This window comes from Rhamphochromis sp. 'chilingali' (genome assembly GCF_963969265.1).
Source record: "Rhamphochromis sp. 'chilingali' genome assembly, chromosome: 6".
NCBI lineage: Eukaryota > Metazoa > Chordata > Actinopteri > Cichliformes > Cichlidae > Rhamphochromis > Rhamphochromis sp. 'chilingali'.
The window spans coordinates 19,226,514-19,248,716 of NC_137933.1; the positions used below are offsets into that span (position 1 = coordinate 19,226,514).

At 42.8% G+C, this 22,203-nt stretch overlaps 3 protein-coding genes across 9 annotated transcripts in view; 1 reads left to right on the forward strand and 2 right to left on the reverse strand.

The window, feature by feature from the left end:
* The first annotated feature begins 57 nt into the window (after positions 1-57).
* trappc2l (trafficking protein particle complex subunit 2L) lies at positions 58-1,770 on the forward strand. The gene is made up of 5 exons (XM_080883950.1): positions 58-198; positions 459-631; positions 1,158-1,245; positions 1,458-1,537; positions 1,615-1,770. The coding sequence occupies exons 1-5, from the start codon at positions 154-156 to the stop codon at positions 1,658-1,660; spliced, it is 432 nt and encodes a 143-aa protein (XP_080740076.1). The 5' UTR covers positions 58-153; the 3' UTR covers positions 1,661-1,770.
* Positions 1,771-1,782: 12 nt separating this feature from the next.
* pabpn1l (PABPN1 like, cytoplasmic) lies at positions 1,783-5,082 on the reverse strand. Of its 2 annotated transcripts, none has more exons than XM_080883949.1 (6): positions 4,724-5,082; positions 3,866-3,986; positions 3,297-3,364; positions 3,111-3,217; positions 2,886-2,973; positions 1,783-2,458 (listed from the first exon to the last, which is right to left on the reverse strand). In XM_080883949.1, the coding sequence occupies exons 2-6, from the start codon at positions 3,945-3,947 to the stop codon at positions 2,129-2,131; spliced, it is 675 nt and encodes a 224-aa protein (XP_080740075.1). In that variant the 5' UTR covers positions 3,948-3,986; positions 4,724-5,082; the 3' UTR covers positions 1,783-2,128. The 2 variants fall into 2 exon arrangements, with proteins under 2 accessions (XP_080740075.1, XP_080740074.1); XM_080883948.1 differs by having other exon boundaries at positions 4,767-5,080.
* A 4,407-nt stretch (positions 5,083-9,489) lies between these two features.
* The window catches only part of cbfa2t3 (CBFA2/RUNX1 partner transcriptional co-repressor 3), a 46,683-nt gene continuing 33,969 nt past the window's right edge, over positions 9,490-22,203 (reverse strand). For 2 of the 6 annotated variants that reach the window (XM_080883935.1, XM_080883938.1), the window contains exons 8-12: positions 21,288-21,567; positions 20,707-20,775; positions 19,942-19,995; positions 18,042-18,232; positions 9,490-15,030 (exon numbers count right to left, since the gene is read on the reverse strand). In XM_080883935.1, coding sequence (XP_080740061.1) covers positions 14,638-15,030; positions 18,042-18,232; positions 19,942-19,995; positions 20,707-20,775; positions 21,288-21,567 — 987 coding nt within the window. In that variant the 3' untranslated portion in view covers positions 9,490-14,637. The remainder of the gene's footprint in view (positions 15,031-18,041; positions 18,233-19,941; positions 19,996-20,706; positions 20,776-21,287; positions 21,568-22,203) is intronic. The other 4 variants (XM_080883936.1, XM_080883939.1, XM_080883940.1 and 1 more) reach the window with 3 other exon arrangements.

The window sequence follows — 22,203 nt, forward strand, 5'->3', positions numbered from 1 at the left end:
ACTATATAAAGATTATAAGTCAACTATTTAAGCACACGGTATATACATCATACAGGAAAAACTGGCATTCAATGGGGGGCTGCTTTCTACTCCTGCTTTACGGGTTATAACTGAATGCAACGTATCACGTGACCGCATCAGACAGCTCACAAGATGAACACTAACATGGCGGTGTGCATAGCTGTGATCGCAAAAGAGGTAATGATTGTTGTTATATATCACAGGTTTTATTTCCGTGTTTTGGCCATAGGTTAACCTTATATTGATAGACGTATCTAAGCACATGTTAGCTTTGTCTGAACGCAAGTTTAAATGCACCAACATGGCTATCGCCTAGCATTAGCTAGATTACCTGCTGTTACAGTTTTCTGAATCTTTCCCGAGCAAGTGCTACAAAGACGATGCCTTTAATGTTTTTTTTTCTTGTTCTTCTCTACATTTGTATGTGTTTTTGGCAGAATTACCCGCTATATATCCGCAGTGTTCCCACTCAAAATGAGCTGAAGTTTCACTACACAGTACACACCTCTCTGGATGTGGTGGAGGAAAAGATCTCAGCTGTGGGCAAAGCCTTGGGAGACCAGAGAGAGCTGTACCTGGGTCTGCTTTACCCAACAGAAGACTATAAAGTGTATCCTTTACTTTTAAGTAATTTTACTGTTTGTTTTGGTGGGAGCTATCCGTGTACTTACATCACGTTTCTTTCACTAAGGATAGAAACGTGAAAGATGTGAAATGACACATAAGGTGAGAGTATGATCTCACCTTAGACTAATTATCTTATTACATAAAATATAAATAAACCATTACTCTTCAAAATAGTGTACAGAAGTATTTGGCCACGCCCATTTCTTTATATTTTGCTGGGAAAATCCTAACAAGCTATTAATAAGTCAGTATTTTGTATGACCACGTTTATTCTTCATCAGAGCCTGAACCCTTAGACAACCTTTCTTGTAATCATCTTTAAACACTTTTCCACCAAAACCATTTCAGATGACTGTGTGGCAAATAATGGGTGGATCCATGCTGAAATCCTTATAAACCAGACTTCCAGATTCTTCTCTTATCATTCTACAAAAGCAGAAGTTGTCTTAGCTGGAATGTTTGGTCTCAATGTTTCCTGAAGAAAACAGTATCCTTGACTTGTAAAATAGATATGGGTATGTGACCAACTCCAAGGTGAAATTTGTAATTGTTGTTGACTCATCAAATACATCTTTGCGGGATAATGAAATAAGAAGTGTAAGTTGAGTTTGCTAAGCATCTACACATTTTCAAACAGAGCTGGATTAAATAGAATCCTGATGACAATTAACCTTACATTTCAAAGTTTAGGATGCACTGTACACAACTAGAACACAATACTTGATTACGTCTTGTCGAGATGAACATAATCAACTTTTTGGGACTTAATTGGAACATTTCTGTACAACGGACGCTGGTTTCATTTTCAGATGTTCAGGAAGTTGCACAACTCGTTTACTGACGTTATGTGTAACCCGTTCCACAATCCTGGAGACACCATTCAATCCAAGTGAGTATACGCTGATGTTGCATTTGATGTCCCCCATTTATACAGTGATGTTTAACCAATAATCGATCATCCTCCAGGGCCTTCGATGGGATTGTTTCTGGAATGATGGTACAAACTGCCTGATGAATCTTTTACCCAGTCTGCTGATCCTCCACTGTACATACACACCCTTTATTTTATTTACTTGTTTCTTTAATTATGAAATACAACTGTAATAAAACTGAACTGTTAGACATCACTGTGTGTTATTTTACTACAAGTGGAACACCAGATCATTTTTATTTATTCACATACATAGCAAAGAACTTAAGTTATACATAAGGGGAAAATTTGTAGATTACATTGCAGGCAGCAACACAAAACATTCGTCAATTTGTAAAAACAGATGCAACTGCATAACATTTCGAGGATTGTCCCATGCATTCACAGCAACATAAGCTAATAAAGCGACATCTCTGAATTATGCACATCTCACCTTCATCACTGTGGTCATTTATGCACCTCTCATAATTACCAACTTGATAATGGATGGAAGAATGTTTAAAATGACTTGTGTCACTTCTATCCTCCAACTTTATGCTGCGGGTAGACCTAGCGCTGCTGGGGGTAGTGCTGTCCACTCGACCCTGCCCCTAACTCCTCTGATGGTGGCGTGATAAGCAGCAGACATGGGTAACGTTTAGATGTCTGCTCATGGTAGTCCATGTGTCCCCACTGTCTTTTCCCCACTGGGGCTCCTCCGTAGTAAGGGTGGGGTGTTTGATGTTGTGGCCTGTTCGACTGGTAACGGAACCTGCCTCGAGAGCTGTTATGGTATCGGGGTGGACGGTAGCCACGACCTCTGCCTCTGGAGTGGGCGCCTCTGTGCCCTCCTCTATCAGTGGTGCTGATGCCTGGCATGTTAGTCCTCTTGGGCATTACCTGCAAGACAAAGGAGGCTCTTTACTGGTTAGGACTAATTTGGTTAAAAAGACAAACACTGAACACACCCAAGACCCTTTGGTGTTCTATTTTCACTTCCAAACAGGAAGTGGGGTTATGTCCAGTACACACGGCAAAATATAATTTTCCCAGTCTATTCCTTTGTGCTAAGCAAAACAACTAACTTTGTTCCAACCAAGAACAGTACAAATTTGTTTCTTCCCAAGCAAGAAGGTTATTTTGGTAGAATCTGATGCCACCTGAGATCTTCTCCCTCTTATGGTGCTGCAAGCTGTGCATGTACAACAAATGTACTGAGATTTGACTGGCATTATTGTGCACCTGAAATCTGCACGTATTCCGGGGGGGGGGGGACAAAAAAAAAAAAAAAAAAAAAAAGAAAAAAAAAAGCATAGTACTCCCTCACCTTTAAGACTCTTCCTCTGAACAGAGTCTCATGCAGTCCAATGGCACTCTGTACAGAATCTCGATCGGAGAACTCAATGTAAGCAAAGCTGTGAAGATCAGAAAAGATAAAAAGCACCAATTAGATATGGAGCCAACCTTCATGTAGGTGTATGCTATGATCAAACAATGTTAGGCTGCAAAAAATAAAAAAAAATATAGATATATAAATACAGACTGAACCCACCCCTTAGGATGGCCGGAGAACCTGTCACACAGAATGGTTACTCTGTTGACAGGACCACAGCCATTGAAGTGGATCTCCAACTCATCTGCAGTGGCTCCATAGTCTACCTGAGATTTATTCAGTGTATTAGACCAAAACTGTGACACCCCCCAAAAATATCCAAGTGTAGAAATAAATGTTCCTTACATTTCCAACATAGATAGACCTGTTGTCTGCGTCTATCCTCTCCTCGGGAGTCATGTTGTAGAAAGGTCCTGTGGAGGAAACAGACTTTGTCCACTGCTTTTGCACATGCAACACAGGGAACGTGCAGTCTACATGAGTCATGCTAGGTGAAACTAACAATGATTACATTCACCAATATTATCTCTTTGACAATACACATCTCAGTCTGGCTCTTCTCTGACTGCATCTCTGCTCAGAGCAGGAACCAAAGAGGAGGATGGGGGGGGAGGGAGACGCACAGAGGCAGAAAATAGCCACAGGCAGCGAGGAGGACACTTCTGGTTCTCTGGGGCTCACTGCTTCGTCTCATTGGGCAGTGATGAGGCACAACACTCGCAACCACTGTGAAGCGTCCCAGGTGTTGGCCAGATGGAGAAGAATGTGGTTATCTCACCTGCCTGGAGGCTGTAATGCTACACACACCTGGCTAAAAATACACTGTTGAGGCTTCTTGCATGCATTTAGCTATGCAGCTATACAATGTGGTACAATAAAGCACCGCTCCACAGATGAGATGCAAGCTGTCTCACCAGACTGAGGGCTGCTGGTCAGGAGCTGCATGTCCACTGCATCACACCTCTCCTCCTTCAGTCTTTCCGATTCTTCTTCCATCTCCAGCTCCTGCACCCTGGCCTTGATGGCCAGCAGCTCCTGTGACACAACCAAAAAAGTAAACTTGAAGAAACTTTGGACTAAAGTAAGACGCTCAGCAATGATAGCAAATTAAACAAAAAACTTTTAAACAGATGCAGAAACATTTGAATCTTATGGGTAGTAGTACAATTAGTGCTCGCCAACAGCGACATTAAAACAAAATTAGACATTTTTTTTTTATGTTCATTTGCAGTTTGAGGTTAGAGGCCGGACAGATTTTGTCAAAAGGTACATTGGCATCTTCTGGAGGCTAGAGGGCATTGCTTATTCCTACTGGGTTAACTTTAGTTGGGAACCTTCCCAGATTCACTGATCTGAAAGTAAGCTTGTTGTCTGACTTGTGATACAAAGATACTGATTTTTTTTTGTCCCTCCTATGTTCCCAATATCTATGGCATATTTACATATACATGAACTAATCTCCCTGAAAAAAACAAACATGTTCAAATTGAGCTGTCCTGATATTTCTGGGCAGCAACGTAATCTAATCACGCCTGAAGTGCAGCACAAAACGTAGCTATAACCGCACTTAACCCGGACCTACAATGCGCCGAGTGGCCCAGCTTTTCACTCTGCATCTTAGATGTGGCTCAGTGGTGCTCTTATCACACAACGTTTGTCGGGGATATACAATACGACACTGCGTTTGCGCTCGTTTGCCTAGCGTGACGAGCTTGGTTTATTGCACCGCGTCGACATATAGCACACAAGCAAACAAATAAGCCGTGTCAAACCTGCTTTTTGCCCACCGCCAGCACAATAATAGCCCATGCTCACCGGGTCCTCTGTGAATAGCTCTCCGATGGACTCGCCCTCGAGGTAGCCGTACTCCAGATGATTTTCCGCCATGCTTACTGCTCACACATAGCATCTGCAAAGCTGACTGCAGCTTGCCAAAACCGCCACAGAAAAATATCCCTGACAGGGAGGAACCCGGTGGACGGTCCGCAAACAAACGCGACTGCACAATTTGAGGTAACCTAATAGATATCACCTGTGAGTGAGGCGCATGGCGCGCGGGACTGATTGACAGACGAGCGCACGTGAGCGCGGTTTTTCTTTTGTGTGGAGGCTCTTCCTCTCAGTGGCGTACCTACTGTACGTGGGGGCCATGGCTGCCCCCTACACTACACACACACGCATACCTCACCACAGTTTACCCACACGAGTGAACTAGTAAAACTATAACTACAAAAAGCCTGTAAAATGATATTTGCGCATCCCATTCTTCATTGTAAAATTAGATTTATTTTATACATTTGAAATCACTAGAAGTTTCTAATAATGAGCTACACAGGCCGCTAGACTCCCATTTTACATTTGTTTTAGCAGAAATGGGCATGTTTATTGCTTGGTTTTAAAAAATAAAGCTCTCTGTAGTTTATTTTTCCCTGATAATAACTGTATGTATAAACCACCCAATTCAACTTTATGTACGGGGGGCCCTTTGAGCAACACTTGGGTGTCTCTATATCTGTCTTATAACTATAATTTTAGTTCATTTTAGTTACTGATCTGAAGTGAACCTCCTGACCTCTCTCTGTTGTTGGTGGCTTTTGGATTATTATAACTGTGATTATCTGTCGAAGCTTTCCATCCATCCTCTTAAGCTTATCCAATTCAGGGTCACAGGGGGGCTGGAGCCTATCCCAGCTGCCATAGTTTGAGAGGCGGGGTGCACCCTGGACAGGTCCGACAGACAGACAGACAGACAACAACTCAGACTCAGATTCACACCAGGGAAAAACCAGTTAACTAAGCCTGAAGAACTGCATGTCTTTGGACTGTGAGAGTACCCAGAGAGAATCGGGGAGCTCATGTAAACGCCACACAGAAAGCACCCATCCACATAGTGGATTCAAACCTGGGACCTTTTTGCTGTGAGGCAAGAGTGCTAACCGACAAAGCTTTCCTCTTTTAAATGTTATTTATAACCTATCTGTTTCAGAAGTCTGAAATCTGTCCTCAGGGTTTGTTTTTTTTCAGTGAGTGAAGTTCTAACAATCTTTTATTCATAAGTTTTCACTGATTAGCAGGTATGCCTACGTGATAATATAAAGTCCAACCCCAGGAACACTCCAGGTTTGTGTCTGTGAATCACATCTCCAATCCAGTTTTGTTCCATACTTCGCATTGCTTCAAATCACACCCTCACTCCCTATCTGCTCCACCACTGTATAACTATACAAATAACGCGAATAAGAAAACAAAGAATGAAAAGAAAAAGACTTTAAAGATGAGCCTTTAGAGACTCTATAGTGCCTCTCTTGGCAAAGCAAATGTATTTGGCATAACAATGCATTTATGTCTGCTTGCTAAAACTGCAGGACAGGACAGATTAAAAAATAATAAAAATAATAACATTTTACAGAACAGAGAGCTACTTCTAGAAAGCTTCAAAAAAGCTTCAAAATACTCCACTGCATTTGGTGGAGTATTATCTGGACTGGGTACAATCAGCTCAGGTGACCCTTACTAAGCTAGTTAGTGTTAGCTGATAACATATAAGTCCAAATATTTTTAGATGTGGTGATGACCGTTAGAGGCATCAAAACTGTGCCCCCAAACCTATGGGTTATGTCACATCTTTTATATACAGTTAGGTAGGTTTGACAGTTTTCTGTACACCACTAAAGTGGATTTTAAATCAAGAAATCAAGATGTGATTGAAGTGAAGACTTTTAGATTTAATTCAAAGGTTTTCACAAAAGTAAAGGAATTACAGCAATTTTTATACATAATCTGCCATCCAAATGTAATTATAAAAACTGACCTAGTTTTAAATATAAGGTTTGTTTTCAATACATGGATGAAAATCCTTCGCAAACAGCGTTTGCCTGAAGTCTAGAATTTATGGACATCACCAAATGCTGTGTTTCCTCCCTTGAAATGCTCTCTAAAGCCTTTACTGCAGATACATAGTTGCTGCTTGTTTGCGGGTTTTTCTGCATTCAGTTTTGTCTTCAGTAATTGCAAAGCATACTCTACTTGTTTAATATTTGGCAACTGACTTGTCATTGAAGAATATCATATTTATTTACCTTGTGAAATTCTTGGGTTGCTTTTGCAATATGATTCTAGTCATTATCATTTGCACCGTGAAGTGCTGTCCAATCAATTTTGCAGCACTGGACTGAATCTGAGCTGAGAGTATAGCCCTGTACACTTTACAATTAATCCTGCTACTTCTATCAGGAGTCACATCATCAGTAAAAACTATTGCTGCTAGTTCCACTGGCAGCCACACATACTCATGCCATAACATTACCATAACCATATTGGACAGGTAATGTCATCGGATCATGAGCTGTTTCTCTCCTTCTCCATACTTTTCTGTTTTTATCGTTCTTTTACAAGTTCATCTTGGTTGCATCTCTCCAGAAATGTTCAGGCTCTGTTAGATGTTTTCTGACCCTCCTGTTCTTCAGTGGTTTGGACCTTAGTATAAACCCTCTGTATTTCCATTCATAATGGCACTTCTTGTTTGTAGACCTTGACAATGATACACCTGCCTCCTTGAGAGTGTTCTTGACAGAATATTGCGATCATTTGCTTTGGTTATACTCTGTGGTCTCCCAGGCGTCTAAGCAGTGCTAAGTAGTGCACCTTTTAAAGACTGTACCAGACAATAAAGTTGCCCACCTTTGGCCACTAATGTTTTTCATATCTCTCTGTCTATTTTTCAGCTTGATGGCTTCCTTCACTTGCAACAACATCTCACATGGAAAATTCCCATGACAAGTTACCAAATAGGTTCAACACTTGGTATTAACTCCAAATTTTGTTTTTGCTTAATTTCTCATAAATTAACAAGGGAACAGACTTCACCAGTGAAACAGCCTGCCAGCCAGTTACTTTTAACAATTTGAAAATGTGGGACTGTGTATAAAAAAAAGCTGTCATTCCTAAACAGATAATGCAATATTTCTTGCAAAACCCCTTGAAAAATAAAACTGAAAATGTGCACTTAAACCATATCTTGACTGTGGTGCTATACAGAAGCAAAAATACAGGGAAAAAATGTGTAACTGTGGACCTAACTGTAGTTTCTATTGGTGTCTCTAATAACAACAATATCACATTGTTGTCCTGAAGTGTCTCAAAAAGAAACACCAATGTATGAGGAAGAAACATCCGCTCAACTTTGTGCTGAACATTGGAGGGGTCAGGATCTCTGTCTAAATAAATAAATAAATCTGGGTAAATTCCCAGATGATTAAACATGCAACTATTTTGCTTGATAATAACTGAAATGAGTAAAGAAGATCAACAGCCGATTTATGCAAGATAGGAAGAACCAGGCTCAGGGAGGGGTGGCCATATGCCGTGACCGGTTGGGGGTGATGGAGGGAAGAAAAAACTCACACATGGAGTGTCATTAATGTCATTTCTACAGGAGCCCTGGGAAGGTTTGGATAACCTTAAAAAATGTAAAATAAAGTTCAGCGGTTTAGATGTAGGGAGGCAAGTCCAGGATCAACATTGCATCTGACCAATCACTTTGTTAAGGTGTCATAGCTTTGCAACTTGGAAAAAACCTGCCGATGCCCACTGAGGGAAAAAAAATATCCAAAAACGGGGTCAGTTAAGGTCAAGGTTATGGATGGGGGTTGGGATGTGATCATGAATGGGTTTAGGGTTACTGGGCTATAGTATGATTCTATCGGATTAGGCTTATGTTTCGTATGTGGTGTTATGGTGTTTCCACGTTACAAAACTATGACATCACTACAATTTGATTGGTCTCTTGTGTTGTTGAACCTGGGCAAATATTAGATTTGTTGACAGACCAGTCCACCGTGTGCCTCATTATAAGAAGGGAAGAAATTGATTTTTTTTAAAAAACCTAGCAGGTGATTCAGAAGAGGTTAAACGTATAATAAGATTTACTCAGACTATTACATTTACTTTAGTATAAAATCCAAACCAACGGACAGTGCACAAAAGACCTAAAAAAAACAGCTGGTGGGGTGGAAAGGGACAGCTCAGGTTGAGCAGTCTGGAGAGAGTTAGAGAGGCAAGGCTGAGATGATTTGGACATGTGCAGATGAAATAATAAACAGGAAGACCAGACAAAGGATGTTGAAGATGGAGCTGCCAGGCAGGAGGAAAAGACCACAGAGGAGATTCATGGATGCAGTGAAGGAGGACATGGAGAGGGTTGGTGTGACAGGGGGAAATGCTATGAATAGGGTCAATGGAGGCAGGTGTAAAGATGGAGATGGAGTGATGCAGCCGAAAGAAGAAGAATTAGTAGAAGAGGTGATTTTAACATGAGACCAGAGTTGTTTAGTAATGTTTTTGTGTGTCACTGTTGTAATATACTTACATAATCTTCATGGTATGTCTAGATTTTTTGGTGATATGTCAACATTTGGGATGATGACACTGTGTTAATAATTATTTAATAACAATGGATCAATTTCATTTTCTGGGCATGTAATCTTAGAATATTCCCACATTTGAAAAAGACAAGAGAGAACAGCAATGAATACTTCATTTCATGTTTTAATTACACAGTTACATTGTTCAACACAGACAATAACCTGAATTAGAATGTTTTACAGCTTCACACATCCAACAGAGCGAACAGTTAAAGAGCGGTATTAGCAACAGGGAGGAAAGCATGCAAGAAATAAATACAAATAAGAATTGAATTCTTCTGGCACAGTTTACTTCATCTAAAAATGGCAACAGGACCGTTTGAAGAGGGAAATTAAACAAAAGGGAAAAGATCTTCAAAGCGCCATCCTTTCCTACAGAAACATGTTTTTCTGTAATAATGTATTGCACATTACAGTATAGAATGCTTCCCTACACATAAAAAACCATAAACCTTTATTCAGTTTATGTAAAGATAAAAACAAGACCATCCTGAGCCATGGCTTTTGGGAAAACAAGTTCTGTATCCACTGTTTGCCACCTTAGCTTTCTACTGTAGCTATATATTGGAGCCTGTTTCACAGGAAGGACAAGTCAGCGTCACATCTGATGAGCTTTGAAGCTTCTCTGGTTGGAGTTGGGAGGAACAAACACCAACCTGCTAATATCTGTCTTCTCTAAACATGTGTTTTGCCCATATCATGTACATAGTTAAACAAATAAGACACATGGCCAATGCAAAGTGTTTGGAGACCCTTGGATGGTATTCACAACAGCAGAGCCCTTATGTGTTTGCCATATATAATATCTTCACAGAGAAAAGTAAATGACACCACAGCACTAATGCACTAATTGCATTTGTTTCATTACCCCAGCTGATCTTCTGTATCCTACTGTCCACTGAACCCAGGAGGAGTGAAGGACAATTTTGCTCTTTCCTGTGCAGATTCGAACTGCAGTCTCATATCTCACGCAATCAATCACAGCTGACGTTCTCTACTGCTGGGACATAACACAAAAATTAGAACCAAAGCGAAATTGAACTGAGATGGTTGTAGCTTTTGGTTGTGTTTTGGTCATTTATAATGGTCTGTTGGGTTTGGCTTTGTTTCGTTTATCTGAGGGCTTACTCACAGACATGGAGGCACACACACGAGCAGCGCGCTCGAAAGATGAACGGAACTGCCGCCACAATGTTGCGTGGATGTGGATGTTATAGAAAAACGTGTCACTGTACTGCAAAAAGCTGCTGCTACATACTGTGAATCAATGTGCCACTGTACACGGCCTGGGATGTTTCATTAAAGCTCTGAAGGTTTCAAGTAGTTTGTACAGAGACATAAAGAAAAAAAGACTTACAAAAACACACACACACAACCATATGCACACACACGCACACACACCATGCATTCATTTTTATCTCTGCAAGGCTTTGTGACTGTAAGAACACGCAATCAGTAGGCTGTTTGAAAGGAGAGGCTTCTATTATTTTTACAGAAGCACTTTTCAGTATGTAGACAACAAGCGCTTTGATTGCTTGAATAATAATTCTACACTTCTGAAACTCAGCCGGTTCATTGAGGGCGGTCTTCACTCCTGGGCTCTGAGCGTGTGTATTTCAGACACTTTGGTTAACTGGTGTAGCTGAGCTCTAACCTTTATTACTTCTGGTCTGCTGATTCACACCATTTCAGAACCTACTATGGCAATACAGGAGTACTTTGGTCTGTGCTTTTATTGGTTTTGGACAACAAATGGCATGTCATGGTCAATTCTCTGATCGGTTTGGTAATACGGAGGTCTGACTGCATGTGTGCCTGTTACTAAATTCTAGCAGTATCAGCTTTTTAGTGGGATGTGTTTTAAAAAAGAAAAGAAAAAGAGAGACACTAGGGTCTGAGAGGAATAAATAGATTTAAACATTATGAGTAAAGACAGTTCTCTACAACGCTATTTCCTTTTATGACGACTTTTGAGCGGGCATGTGTGTGTGTGTCCATGTCTGCTCTCAACCCAGCTTTTCAAAGTCCAGGTTAACCTCTCCTGGTGGTTAGCTGTATGGTCACAGGAGGTAGCTAGTGTGAAGGGAGGGTTGTGAGCAGTGGTTTGTGGTAGTAGTGGAGGAATTCGACATCAGGGTAAAAGGAACAAGTCACAGAAAAAGAAAATAGGCTGAGGTCAGCGCCTTAACATGGTAATTCTAACACACATACATAAATGCTACACACGAATGAAGGGGTACCTTGCAGCTTATGTCATTTGAAATATGGTCTCAGATAGTCAAAAAAAAAATCAATCCAACAAAAACTAAAAAGTAACAAAGAGTTTTTGTTTTCCCATGCCCCAACTGCAAAAACAAAGTTACTCTTTTTTCCCCATTTGGTCCAAGCAAAGGACGCCAAGCATGTAAGCTATACAATAATCAATATAAAATATGCACACACATTTTTTTCAAGGCTTTTTGACTGTTTAGTATTCTCGTGTTAACCTTATTGCTGAGGCGTGTGGGAAAGCCTGGAAAAGAAAAAACAGCGCGAAAGAAGTCGTGCTACTCTCTTGGCCTGAAACTAAAGACCTGCCCCCCACCCCACCCCCACCCCCAGGTCAGCAGCTTATACTCAAATTGTTTCTTTACAAATGAACAATAAGCAGCGAGGAGTAAAGAACAACATTTTAAAGATTGGGTATCAAATTAGATTTGTCATGTACTGTAGCTTAACACTGGCGTATCGCTTAATCCTGCACCATGGGAGAAACAAACACTGTTAACCACATGCACGCAGACTGATGAGGACCAAGAGAGAGAGGATCACTACAGGGGCGCTGGAGCTAAACGGCTGGTAAGAAACTGAGTGCTTGACGTGATGTGTCAAGTATGACATTTCCAAAAATTGGTGTAAATGAGAAGAAAAAAACAAACTAATTGAGTTACCACTGAGCCTTTCTATTAATACACACTGTTGAGTCACCTACTGCAGGATGCAGAGCTGTTTTGCCACTGTTGCCAACAGTTTCCTCCACTCGGAGTCACATGACACTTTGATTTGAGTGAAAATTGAAAAAGTGTTTAACTTGTATGAGAGAAAAGAAATTTGATCAATTTTAAAAACAAATGTACTGTGAAAAAAAATCTGGACATTAAACTTTAAAGGTTTCTGTTATTTGGCAAACACATTTTTGGACCTCTTTAAATACTATGTACATTCACATTAAGTTACTGATGTTACTTTAAATATATTTATATGTATCTATATTATATGACACCCTATGGGCAGTTGCTGAGGTTCCATTCAGTAGCTGAATTCTCTTCATATTGCACCTCCGTCCTCTCACTGTCTTACAATGCGAGCAATACAAAATATTCTACAAGAGGGGTTTCCATCTCATTGATATAGATTCAACAAATCAAACAATAAGTACAATGCAGGCCTTCCTCTCATAAACAAAAGCGTCCTTGCTCTGTCTTCACTGCTCAACCCGAACTCAAAGGAGGAAAGTGAAAGGTAGCAAAACAAAAACAAAAGTCCGTCTTTCCGGATATACACAAGGGCAGCACGTGTGGACATCAGCAACAAGAGACATTATTGAAAAATGAAGAGAGGAACGATATCTACAAGCGGGTTCAGCCCTACCCGTGGGGCTTGCTTTGTGGCTCTCTGTCCAAAGCCAGCGGAGGGGTAGGGCACATGTGAGTCAAGTAGTTGGGGAAGAACATGGAAGGGAGGAGAGGGGTGAGGGGAGGTAGAAAGAGAAAGGAGAACAAAGTCTACACCGCCCTTTTTTAGGCTCTGTCTTGTGTTTATCATGCTTTGGAAAAGGAGGGAGTGAATGTAAAGGTAATTCCTTCAAAGATCTCCTCGCTGTGGAGCGTAAATTAAAAACAAAACAAAAAACAACAAAAACTTACAAACAATCCTTCCACGTATCTCCATAGTTTGTAATGCCATCTTGGACAATGTTTTCAAGCTTGTGTTGAGGTTTTTTTTTTCTGTTTCGGCAGCTCCTTTGCCATGTACACACCATCGTCTCCTTTGAGGCTGTGTAGCTTTTTTCCTTCCTCTTTGTCCTCTCTACCATTTAAACAAAAACACACTGTTGCAGGGTTTCCATCTATTTCATTAAGTCTTTCTTGTAGGTAAGTTCAGAGCATTGTCCATATTCACTAGTCTGGGCCGTCTCTGAGGAATCGCTGTACTTTTACCCAGACTGCAGGAGGCAGCTGCACATCAAAGCAGGTCACAGTTTGCTGTCTCTGGGTCCCGTTTTGCAGCTCCTCTGCAGCCCGGTCGTCTCAGGGCTGGCTTATCTGCTGAGGAGGTGATGTTGCTTTGTGTTTGGTTACAAGATGAGTGCTTCTCTTTATCGCTTACTTACTCACTTTGGCAGTGTAATACAAAGGTTTGGATCATGTTATTTTTCATCTTTGAAATCATTTGGGTTCATAATGGTGCAGAGAGGTGAGTCCGGTGTAGATTTTCTTGGCTCGCTAGCAAGGTAGTTAGCAGTTCAAAATTAAGTTATTTTTTTCATATCATTACTGTTATCATAATCAACATCAGCATCATCGCTATTATTCTTTATTTAGAATATTTGGACTTCTCTTTGTTTTCCCTTAAAGCCAGAAAAGAACTTTTAATAAATACTAAGTTGTGTTTCTGAGGAATTAATCGCATCCCAACTTTTACCCCTTCCCTCAAAAATAACAAAAAAGGTATTATGCTCCTTGCCTTTCTCCAATAGGATACTAGAAAAAGTCCCACATCTGGGAACTGTTTGGACTGTTAGTGCACATCTCAGGGCTCATCTCATTGGTGCTAAATTAAAGGGAAATCCTATCCAGGTGCTAATCGGCCTAGTCATCCCCCATTGATGCTGCCTCCTCACAGCCCTTATAGTGGACATTATTTACCATGCTTACGTTACTGAGGGCAAATCTTCAAGTCAAAGCTCATGTTCTCAGCAAACACATCTGATATGTTTCTTCAACAGAGAAAGGAGACACTGCACTCGTCATGCTTTACACTACATTGAACCCCAGACCACAATCTTTGTATCTGTGGCTGTAAAAGAGAAAGTATTCTGGAGGAAGGTGAGGAAACAAGTCCATCATCAGGTTAAAGAGAAGATGTTACAGATCGGGATATGAGGGAAATAAGAGGTAAAGGAGGGGACTGGAGCAGTTTGCGATGAAGATTCCTCAGTTTGGTTTTGTGTGGAGTGTGAGCGCTGTCACTTCGGTATGCAGGGAGGGGACGAAGTTCAGACGTCAGCGAGAGGTGGCATCCAGTAGTGCGGGGGTGGCTGGAGTTGTGGAGCGAGAGGCACTGCTGGAACTACTCTCTTTGGGGCTGGCAGAAACACTTCCGCTGCCGCTGCCGGCCCCTCCCGCAATACTGCTCTGGGCTGCGAGTGACAGGGGTCCTGGAGGAGTGCGCTCGGAGTGAGTTGGGGGCGCGCTGGAGGAGGCGGAGGAGCTGGAGGAGGGGGTTCCTAGAGGGACACTGCTGCCCCCTGGCAGCCCCTGAAGGCCTTGACCACAGACGTGGTGGTGCTTCTCCCAGTCTTTGTGTTGGCAGAAGGAGCCACAGTAGCGAGCTGTGTTGCAGCCGCTGCACGTCTCGCTGGCTTTCCTCCCACAATTCCAGCAGCTCTGTTGAGACAGTAGGGAGAGAGTGGGTCGATAAAAATAAGTCTATTTTGTACTCAACCAAGCAGAGTTTACACTTCCTAACGCTGCAACAAGAGTCTAGATTTGCCAGCAGGAAATATGTTATTTCTCCACTGCATTACCTTAATATAAAAACAGTCAAATGTCACATGTCTGAACGATTTCAGACCTGTGGCACTCACCCCCATTCCCGCCAAATGCCTGGAGAGACTGGTCATTAAACACATCAGAGCTGCTTTTCCACCATCTCTGGACCCGCACCAGTTTGCATACAGGGAGAACCGGTCAACTGAGGATGCGATCGCCATAGTGCTGCACACATTATTGAAGCACTTGGAACACTGGAACACCTATGCACGGCTCCTCTTTGTAGACTACAGCTCGGCTTTTAATACCATCCGGCCATATAAACTCCGTCCCAAACTCCACCAACTGGGACTCAACTCCTCTCTGTGCAACTGGATTGTGGACTTCCTCACTAACCGTAGACAGAGTGTCAGAGTGGGTAAGAACACCTCTTCCACCCTTGTGGTCAACACCGGTGCCCCTCAGGGGTGTGTTCTGAGCCCTCTGCTATACACTCTCTTCACCCATGACTGTATTTCCTCCTGCGCGTCCAATCTCATTGTTAAGTTTGCCGATGACACCACAGTGCTCGGACTTATATCCAACAACGATGAGACAAACTACAGGACAGAGGTGCAACAACTAGAGTCATGGTGCCACGACAATAACTTGGTCTTAAACACCAAAAAGACCAAGGAGATCATTGTAGATTTCCAGAGGAAGGGTCATAACAACCATCTGCCTCTCTTCATTGGTAGTGAGGCGGTGGAGAGGGTGAGCAGTTTTAAATTCTTGGGGGTAACTGTGACCGAGGACCTGTCCTGGGGCAACCATATCACCTCAGTTGCACGGAAAGCCCAACAGCGCCTCTACTACCTGAGGAGACTGCGGAGCGCACACATTCCCAGACCTCTGATGTTGAACTTCTACAACTATGCCAACAGCAGCGTTCTGACGTATGGATTTCTAGTGTGGTTACCCAGCTGCACCAAGGCCGACCAGCAAGCACTCCAGCGGGTGGTGAAAGAAGCTGGCAGAATTATTGGAACAATTCTGCCAGAGATCAGTAATATCTTCCCCACTCGCTGTCTGAGGAGGGTGCACAGTATCCTGCGGGACCAACATCACCCTGCGCGCCACCTTTTCCACCTGCTGCCCTCAGGGAGAAGGTACAGGTCTATACAGGCCAGAACATCCAGACTGGCCAACAGCCTGTATCCACAGGCTGTGAGGCTCCTGAATTCTGCCCCCCTCCCCTCTCTGCCCCCCTCTCACGGACAATAACCATATCCAACTTCTTAATAGCACTGAACTGGTCTGCATTGGTGCATTATATCTTTATTCTCTTCCCCCCCCCCCTGCCCCCCCCCTCTTTCTTAAATAGACAACCATCATATCTCACAGTACAATAATATTGAACGGGTTGCATTGTTGCATTTTGTCATGTTTCTCAGGTCTTTGTCTGAATGTCCTATGAACATTACCTGTCTTGTTCTCATGTTGTTGCTAAGGATTGTCTCATTGCACTGAAGTCACACTGGGTTAAATATTTACACTTGGGTTTTAAGGGGTATTTGGTTTTTTTTTTGTTTTGTTTTTTACGGGTTGTACGGAAGCCCCAAACGCAATTTCATTGTTCTTTGACAATGACAATAAATAAATACTTGACTACTTGACTATGCAGGTTATTTTTCCCAAAAATATTACAGTATCGTTACGATGTAACACAGTGTGTCATTCGGGTGATATGAAAATAAAACAACAACTATATTATACCACAAGACTGCACAGTAGGTATGTTCTTCAAAGGCATCAGCTTTTGCATTTTTTTTTAACTTTATTCATCAAAAACAATGCATTACAGTTCAGAATACTGTATTTTTAAAACAATTTCTCACATTGTACATGTTAAAACCTAAACTAAGTGGCATTTACAAGCCAGTTTGTGTGTGTCATCCACAATTTGTCTGCTCCTCTTTGCATGGGGATTCAATGTTATGGATTTAATTCTTGGTCCAAGGCCACTGGTTTGTGTTACCAGCAGGTGGTGGTCAACTGCTCACTAATGGCCTCAGCCTGGCACTCTGCTCCAACCATCTGGGTCTGTCTGCTTTTATTTACACAGACAACTGGACTGCTTCTGCAGTAATGATGACAACATGCTGCTGCTGCACCAAACCGAGAGAAGCCAGCTGCATGGATTACACAATGCAAGGTGATGTCATGGTCCTGAGTCTGTCGACTCAGTGTTTTGTGTTTTTTTATATTATTCTGTGTTCTTGTTTATTCTGTTATATCTTTTGTTAAGGTTTGCCATTTGTTAGGGTTTTGTTCTATGCCTGCCTGCTCCCACTTCTCCGTGTTCCCTCTCTGTCCATGGTGTCACACTGTATGCCCGTGAGTCTGTCTGTTAAGTTCAGTGTCTTGTCTGGTTCTCTGTGTATGTGAGTGTGTTCAGTTTACGTTTCCCCTGTCTCGTCAGCTCTGATTTCTCCCAGGTGTGTTCCCCTCCTGTCTCTCATCTCTTGATTATTGCTGTGTGTATTTAAGCCCTGTGTGTTCTCCTGCCTGTTGCAGTTATTTCCCTGCATCACCCTATGTTGGTTCCCTGAGTCTCCCTGCAGCGCCATTTCAGGTCTGCTTGTGTTAGTTTTTCCCAGTTTAGTTAATCTTAGGTTCAGCACTTGCCACCTCCTTTGCTGTTTGTTCTATCTCCGTCACAATAAAGCTCACTCTCATCAAAGTCAGTGCTTGCATCTTGGGTCCTACGTCCAACCTCCACTCGTCTGCCACTGCGGACGTGACAGGTAAGGGGAGCAAAGGGTAATGGATCAAGAAAGCCTTAAAACAAAGGGCCTGATGACTGATTAAGGAATTTAAAGTTCCAATGAGAGAAGGATGAGGCAATATGTCGGTAGGGGGTCTGTGATACTCACTTCACTGGAGTCTTCCTGCTGGTTGATGACTGTTAATGCATCCTCAGAGGCTTGCCTCTTGGCTTCAGCCAGTGCCCTCTCCATTTTGGAGCGCTCGGCAGAAATCATCTCATGAGCCTTCCTCTCAGCGTCTGACACTGCTTTCTGCAGCTCCGACATCGCCTGTCGCTTCACCTCATTCACTGCCTCCTCTGAGAGAGAGAAAGAGAGAGAGTGTTAGTGCTTATGGCCATCGTCCCATCCAGCCTGCTCTGTCTGTCATCCTTTATTAAGGCTCTTTAAGCTGCCGTCTTGTTGTAACGCAGCAAACAGATGTACATCATCCAAGATTTAAAACTTTATGCCAGGAGAAGTGTGAAAAAAAGAAAAGAAACCAGACTTCAGTCATTTATTCAAACACGTCTGGTCACAATCATTTTCAGAGCTGACAACAGCAGATGTCACCAACTCGGTTGTTCATCAAGCACCCTGAATGAATTGTCATCCTATCACAAGAACAGTTTTACCAGAAACTGACAAGAGTTTACAGTAAAGGGCGAATAATTTCCCCCCGCAGCCGGCACACATATCTCCACCGGCTGACTTCCTACAATGTAGGCTTCATCACATGGTCTTTTGTTTTTCCAGCAGGAGTCCACCATATGAGTAAGGAGGCTTTGTTTTTATAACAGGCAGGTGGGTAGACTCCTTTCCAGATGGCAGTCGAAAATAGAAACTTCCTGTAGTTCCTTCTCAGTAAGAAGCAGAAGTGATTACGTTTTGTGGTCTTTCATTACTGGCCTCGCAGCGCACAACATGTTTTCCCGTAGGACTTCATTCGCCTCGGAAATAGTTTGCCAAAAACACACTGTTTAGCATTCAAATGCTAATGTGGTATGTTGCGATGACAAGATGTGAATTCCTCTAACATATTTTCTACCAGCAAAGACAGCAATATTTTCATACATTGAATAATATTTCTCCAGATAACCCACATGACCCAATTATAGCAACGTGCGCACACGCATAAAGACACAAATGACACCCTAAAGTGGATTGCTAGGCGGGTTAGACGACGCAGTTCTCTCCCCTGCTCAACATTTCCTCCAGTCAATGTTTGTTTGAAGGGGAACTCATAAATAACTGTCACTTTTCCTTGCCGCTCCACTCCAGTTGTTTCAAACTACTGTGCAGAAAGATAGGGAGTGAGGGGGAGCCTTATCCACACTTTGCTGCTGTGTACATGCGCATGGCAGCGTGTGCATGGAGCTCTATGTGAGCTTGTGTGAATTCAGCGCTCTTGTGCTAAAAAAAAGTTTGCATTCTGTCAACACTGTACACATATAGTTACACTTAAGGTACACGTGTCTGTCCTGTCCCACATCCTGTCATTCCCTCACTACCTTCATTTTATTCCTACTCCCCCCCCCCCCCCCCCCCCCCCCTCCCTACACCCCTCCTTCTCCTCCTCTTCTTTCTTCTCTACCTTGCAAACACTATCTGCATTATTCCAAGCTTCTCAATTATCTGGCCTAATGCATGCACCACTAAGATTAGTTTGCAAATTTAATTAATTCTTATCAAGGAGACTGCATAGCAGATGCTGGGGCAATTAGCACTTAATGGAAAACACGGGGGCGGCAATATTAACGTTTTAATTCTGCAGGGATTTGGCAAGTCCCTGAGATGTGTTATTTCTGTCTGCTTTTTCACACTTCAGATCTTATTTTTCAAAAGCAATGCAGTCTCTCAATGTGAACCAGACCAGAGAACACGTGTCTGGTTTTAATAAAAAAAAGCGAGAGGTGCCGCAGCTACATCAGCACAGACTACCAGGGTGCTGAGATAGAGCTGACACTTATGCACATACACGCACACAAACATTGGAGGTGAGATGCTGGGAGTGAGATATGTTACTCACCCTGCTTGTTTTGGAGGTGCTTTAGTGCTGGGGAGAGCGGGATGCTTGTAGTACCTGTATGAAAAACAACTGCAATTAAAAGAGCCTTTTGCTGCCGGTGAAAATGCAGCACAGTATTTTGCAGACAGCAGCAGCATCTATTCCTCCGCAGAGTATTGGAGTATGAGTGCAGAATAATGGTGCTGGGACTGAGGTGGAACAAGGGCTGAACCAGACCGCTCCCGGGACAGGCTCTATCTAACATGCAGGTCCCATGCGGTGCAACGCTCCCACCTGCTTCCTTTTGGCAAAATTAGCCAAAAATAAAGCTTTTTTTGGATTTCTTCTTCTTCTGTCTCTATATCTCAGCAGTTTGTTTCTTATTCCCTTCAGTCAAAGGTCTGTGTATGAAATGTGAGTGGAAAAAGTGGGATAAAAATTCAAGTGCTCCCGATGATGGAGACCAGTTAAAACTCCACCTTGTGCTGTGCTGTGCTGCCGCGGCCTACCGTAGGCCCACTGACTGCATTTTCACTGCAGCTTTAACTGCAGTGGCCTTTCATGGTGGTGACAGATGGAGGGCATTTATCCTAATGACACAGAGGACGTCCAATCCTCTGGCCTGATGGACCTACAGCTGTAAGGCCTCTGCTCTGTCTGTCTGCAGCCGGGGTGAGGGCCGTGAAGAATGACGACAGTGTTTGTGTGTGTGTTTTGTTAGTCTGTGTGAGGTCAATCACGGAGACAATAGAAAGAAGAAGAAGAAGGAAGATGCTTGACTCTTACCAGCTTTCCTCCAGATTTCTTCCGGGAGGTATCCTGAGGGAGGCCTGTGTAAGAAGTCTCGATGGATCTCTGAAACACACACGCAGGCTCACACTCAGTGTCGATTGCATGCACATGGAGACAAACTGTTGATCTGCTCGAACACACATCCATCCATGACTGCCCTACAGTTTCCAGTTCTATTTTTGGAATCGATAAAAAGGTATAAAAAGGTAAAATGTGTGTATATATATATGTGGCAACATCAGTACAGTAAACAGGCTGCCATAGACTTTCTCCAACTATTTGTGGGAAGGAAGTGGAATATGGGAGCTAGACGTGAATACAAATCTTAATTACGAATGAGCATGCTGTCGACATAAGGGTGCAATCAGCTGGTTAAAGATCCAGGATATTGCAAGGAGATGTTTTGTATGCCTCACAGTTTGAGCTAAAATTTGTAAATCTGCTGTAAATATCATCATCTGACTAACTCTCTGTGTCTAAATTGATATATTACGGCGTTTCCAGCATTTTAAGTAAGCCCTACCTTGCCGTGAGTGTTTTGCTTTGCCAAACATACCCTGCGTGTGTTTGTCTACCTGTCTGTCTGCCTGTCTGCCTTTCAGCAGCCGAGGAAGTTCCTACGGGCAGTGACTCGCTGCTGCTAGCTGTGTTGGAGGAGGAGTTGTGGTGAGGAGGAGGAAGAGGAGGAGGAGGAAGGCAGTGCTGTCCGTTGCTCCCACCTTTTTTCATCTCCTCCACGTCACTGTAGCGCCGGATCCAGTGATTCATCTCCTCCCGGTCGGCCTCCTGGCAGCGGCGCAGCACTGTCAAAGAGCGCCTTGTCTTCTCTACCATGTCCATGATGCAGTTGAGGAGCTGCAAAGGCAAATGATATTTACTTAAAGTGATTAATGAACAAGAGGAGACGTTTACTGGTCCCCTCCGCCCCAGAAAAAAAGTAAACTAATGGGAGGGAAGTTTCAAATGAAAGGTTTTGAAAGGGACCAGATTTTTAAATGGATTGTTTTTCCTAATAGCTCATGAGAACAAAACCTCTCCAAAACTTAAGAGCCACTTTTCGAGCCACTTTTCCTGTCCCAAAACCAGACGTGTGCTTGCGAGCAGTGTGTGTTAGTGTCTCGACCTATTTGTTCATGAATTCCGTGCTTGTTGGTGAACGTCTGACAGCATTACGATGACGCAACGATGATAATTTAACAGCTGGGCTGCTGATGACAGTGTTGAACCGATTCCTTCTACCCTTCTGCTCTGCTCCTTGCCAGCTCAACAGATTTCCTTCCCCCTCCACCTCCCCCTTTATTGTAACCAGTGTAACTGTTTTCCAAAGTGCCCTGACTTTCCAGACATAGAAAGATCTGCTAAATGGGTTTAGCATGGTTGACATTCAATCTATATCATTATTCCCATTCGTCTTTCCCTCTCTCCATCTCTGACTTCTTTCCCCTGCCTCTCCACCACCTCCCTCCCCTCTGAGTTAGCTATATTTATTTC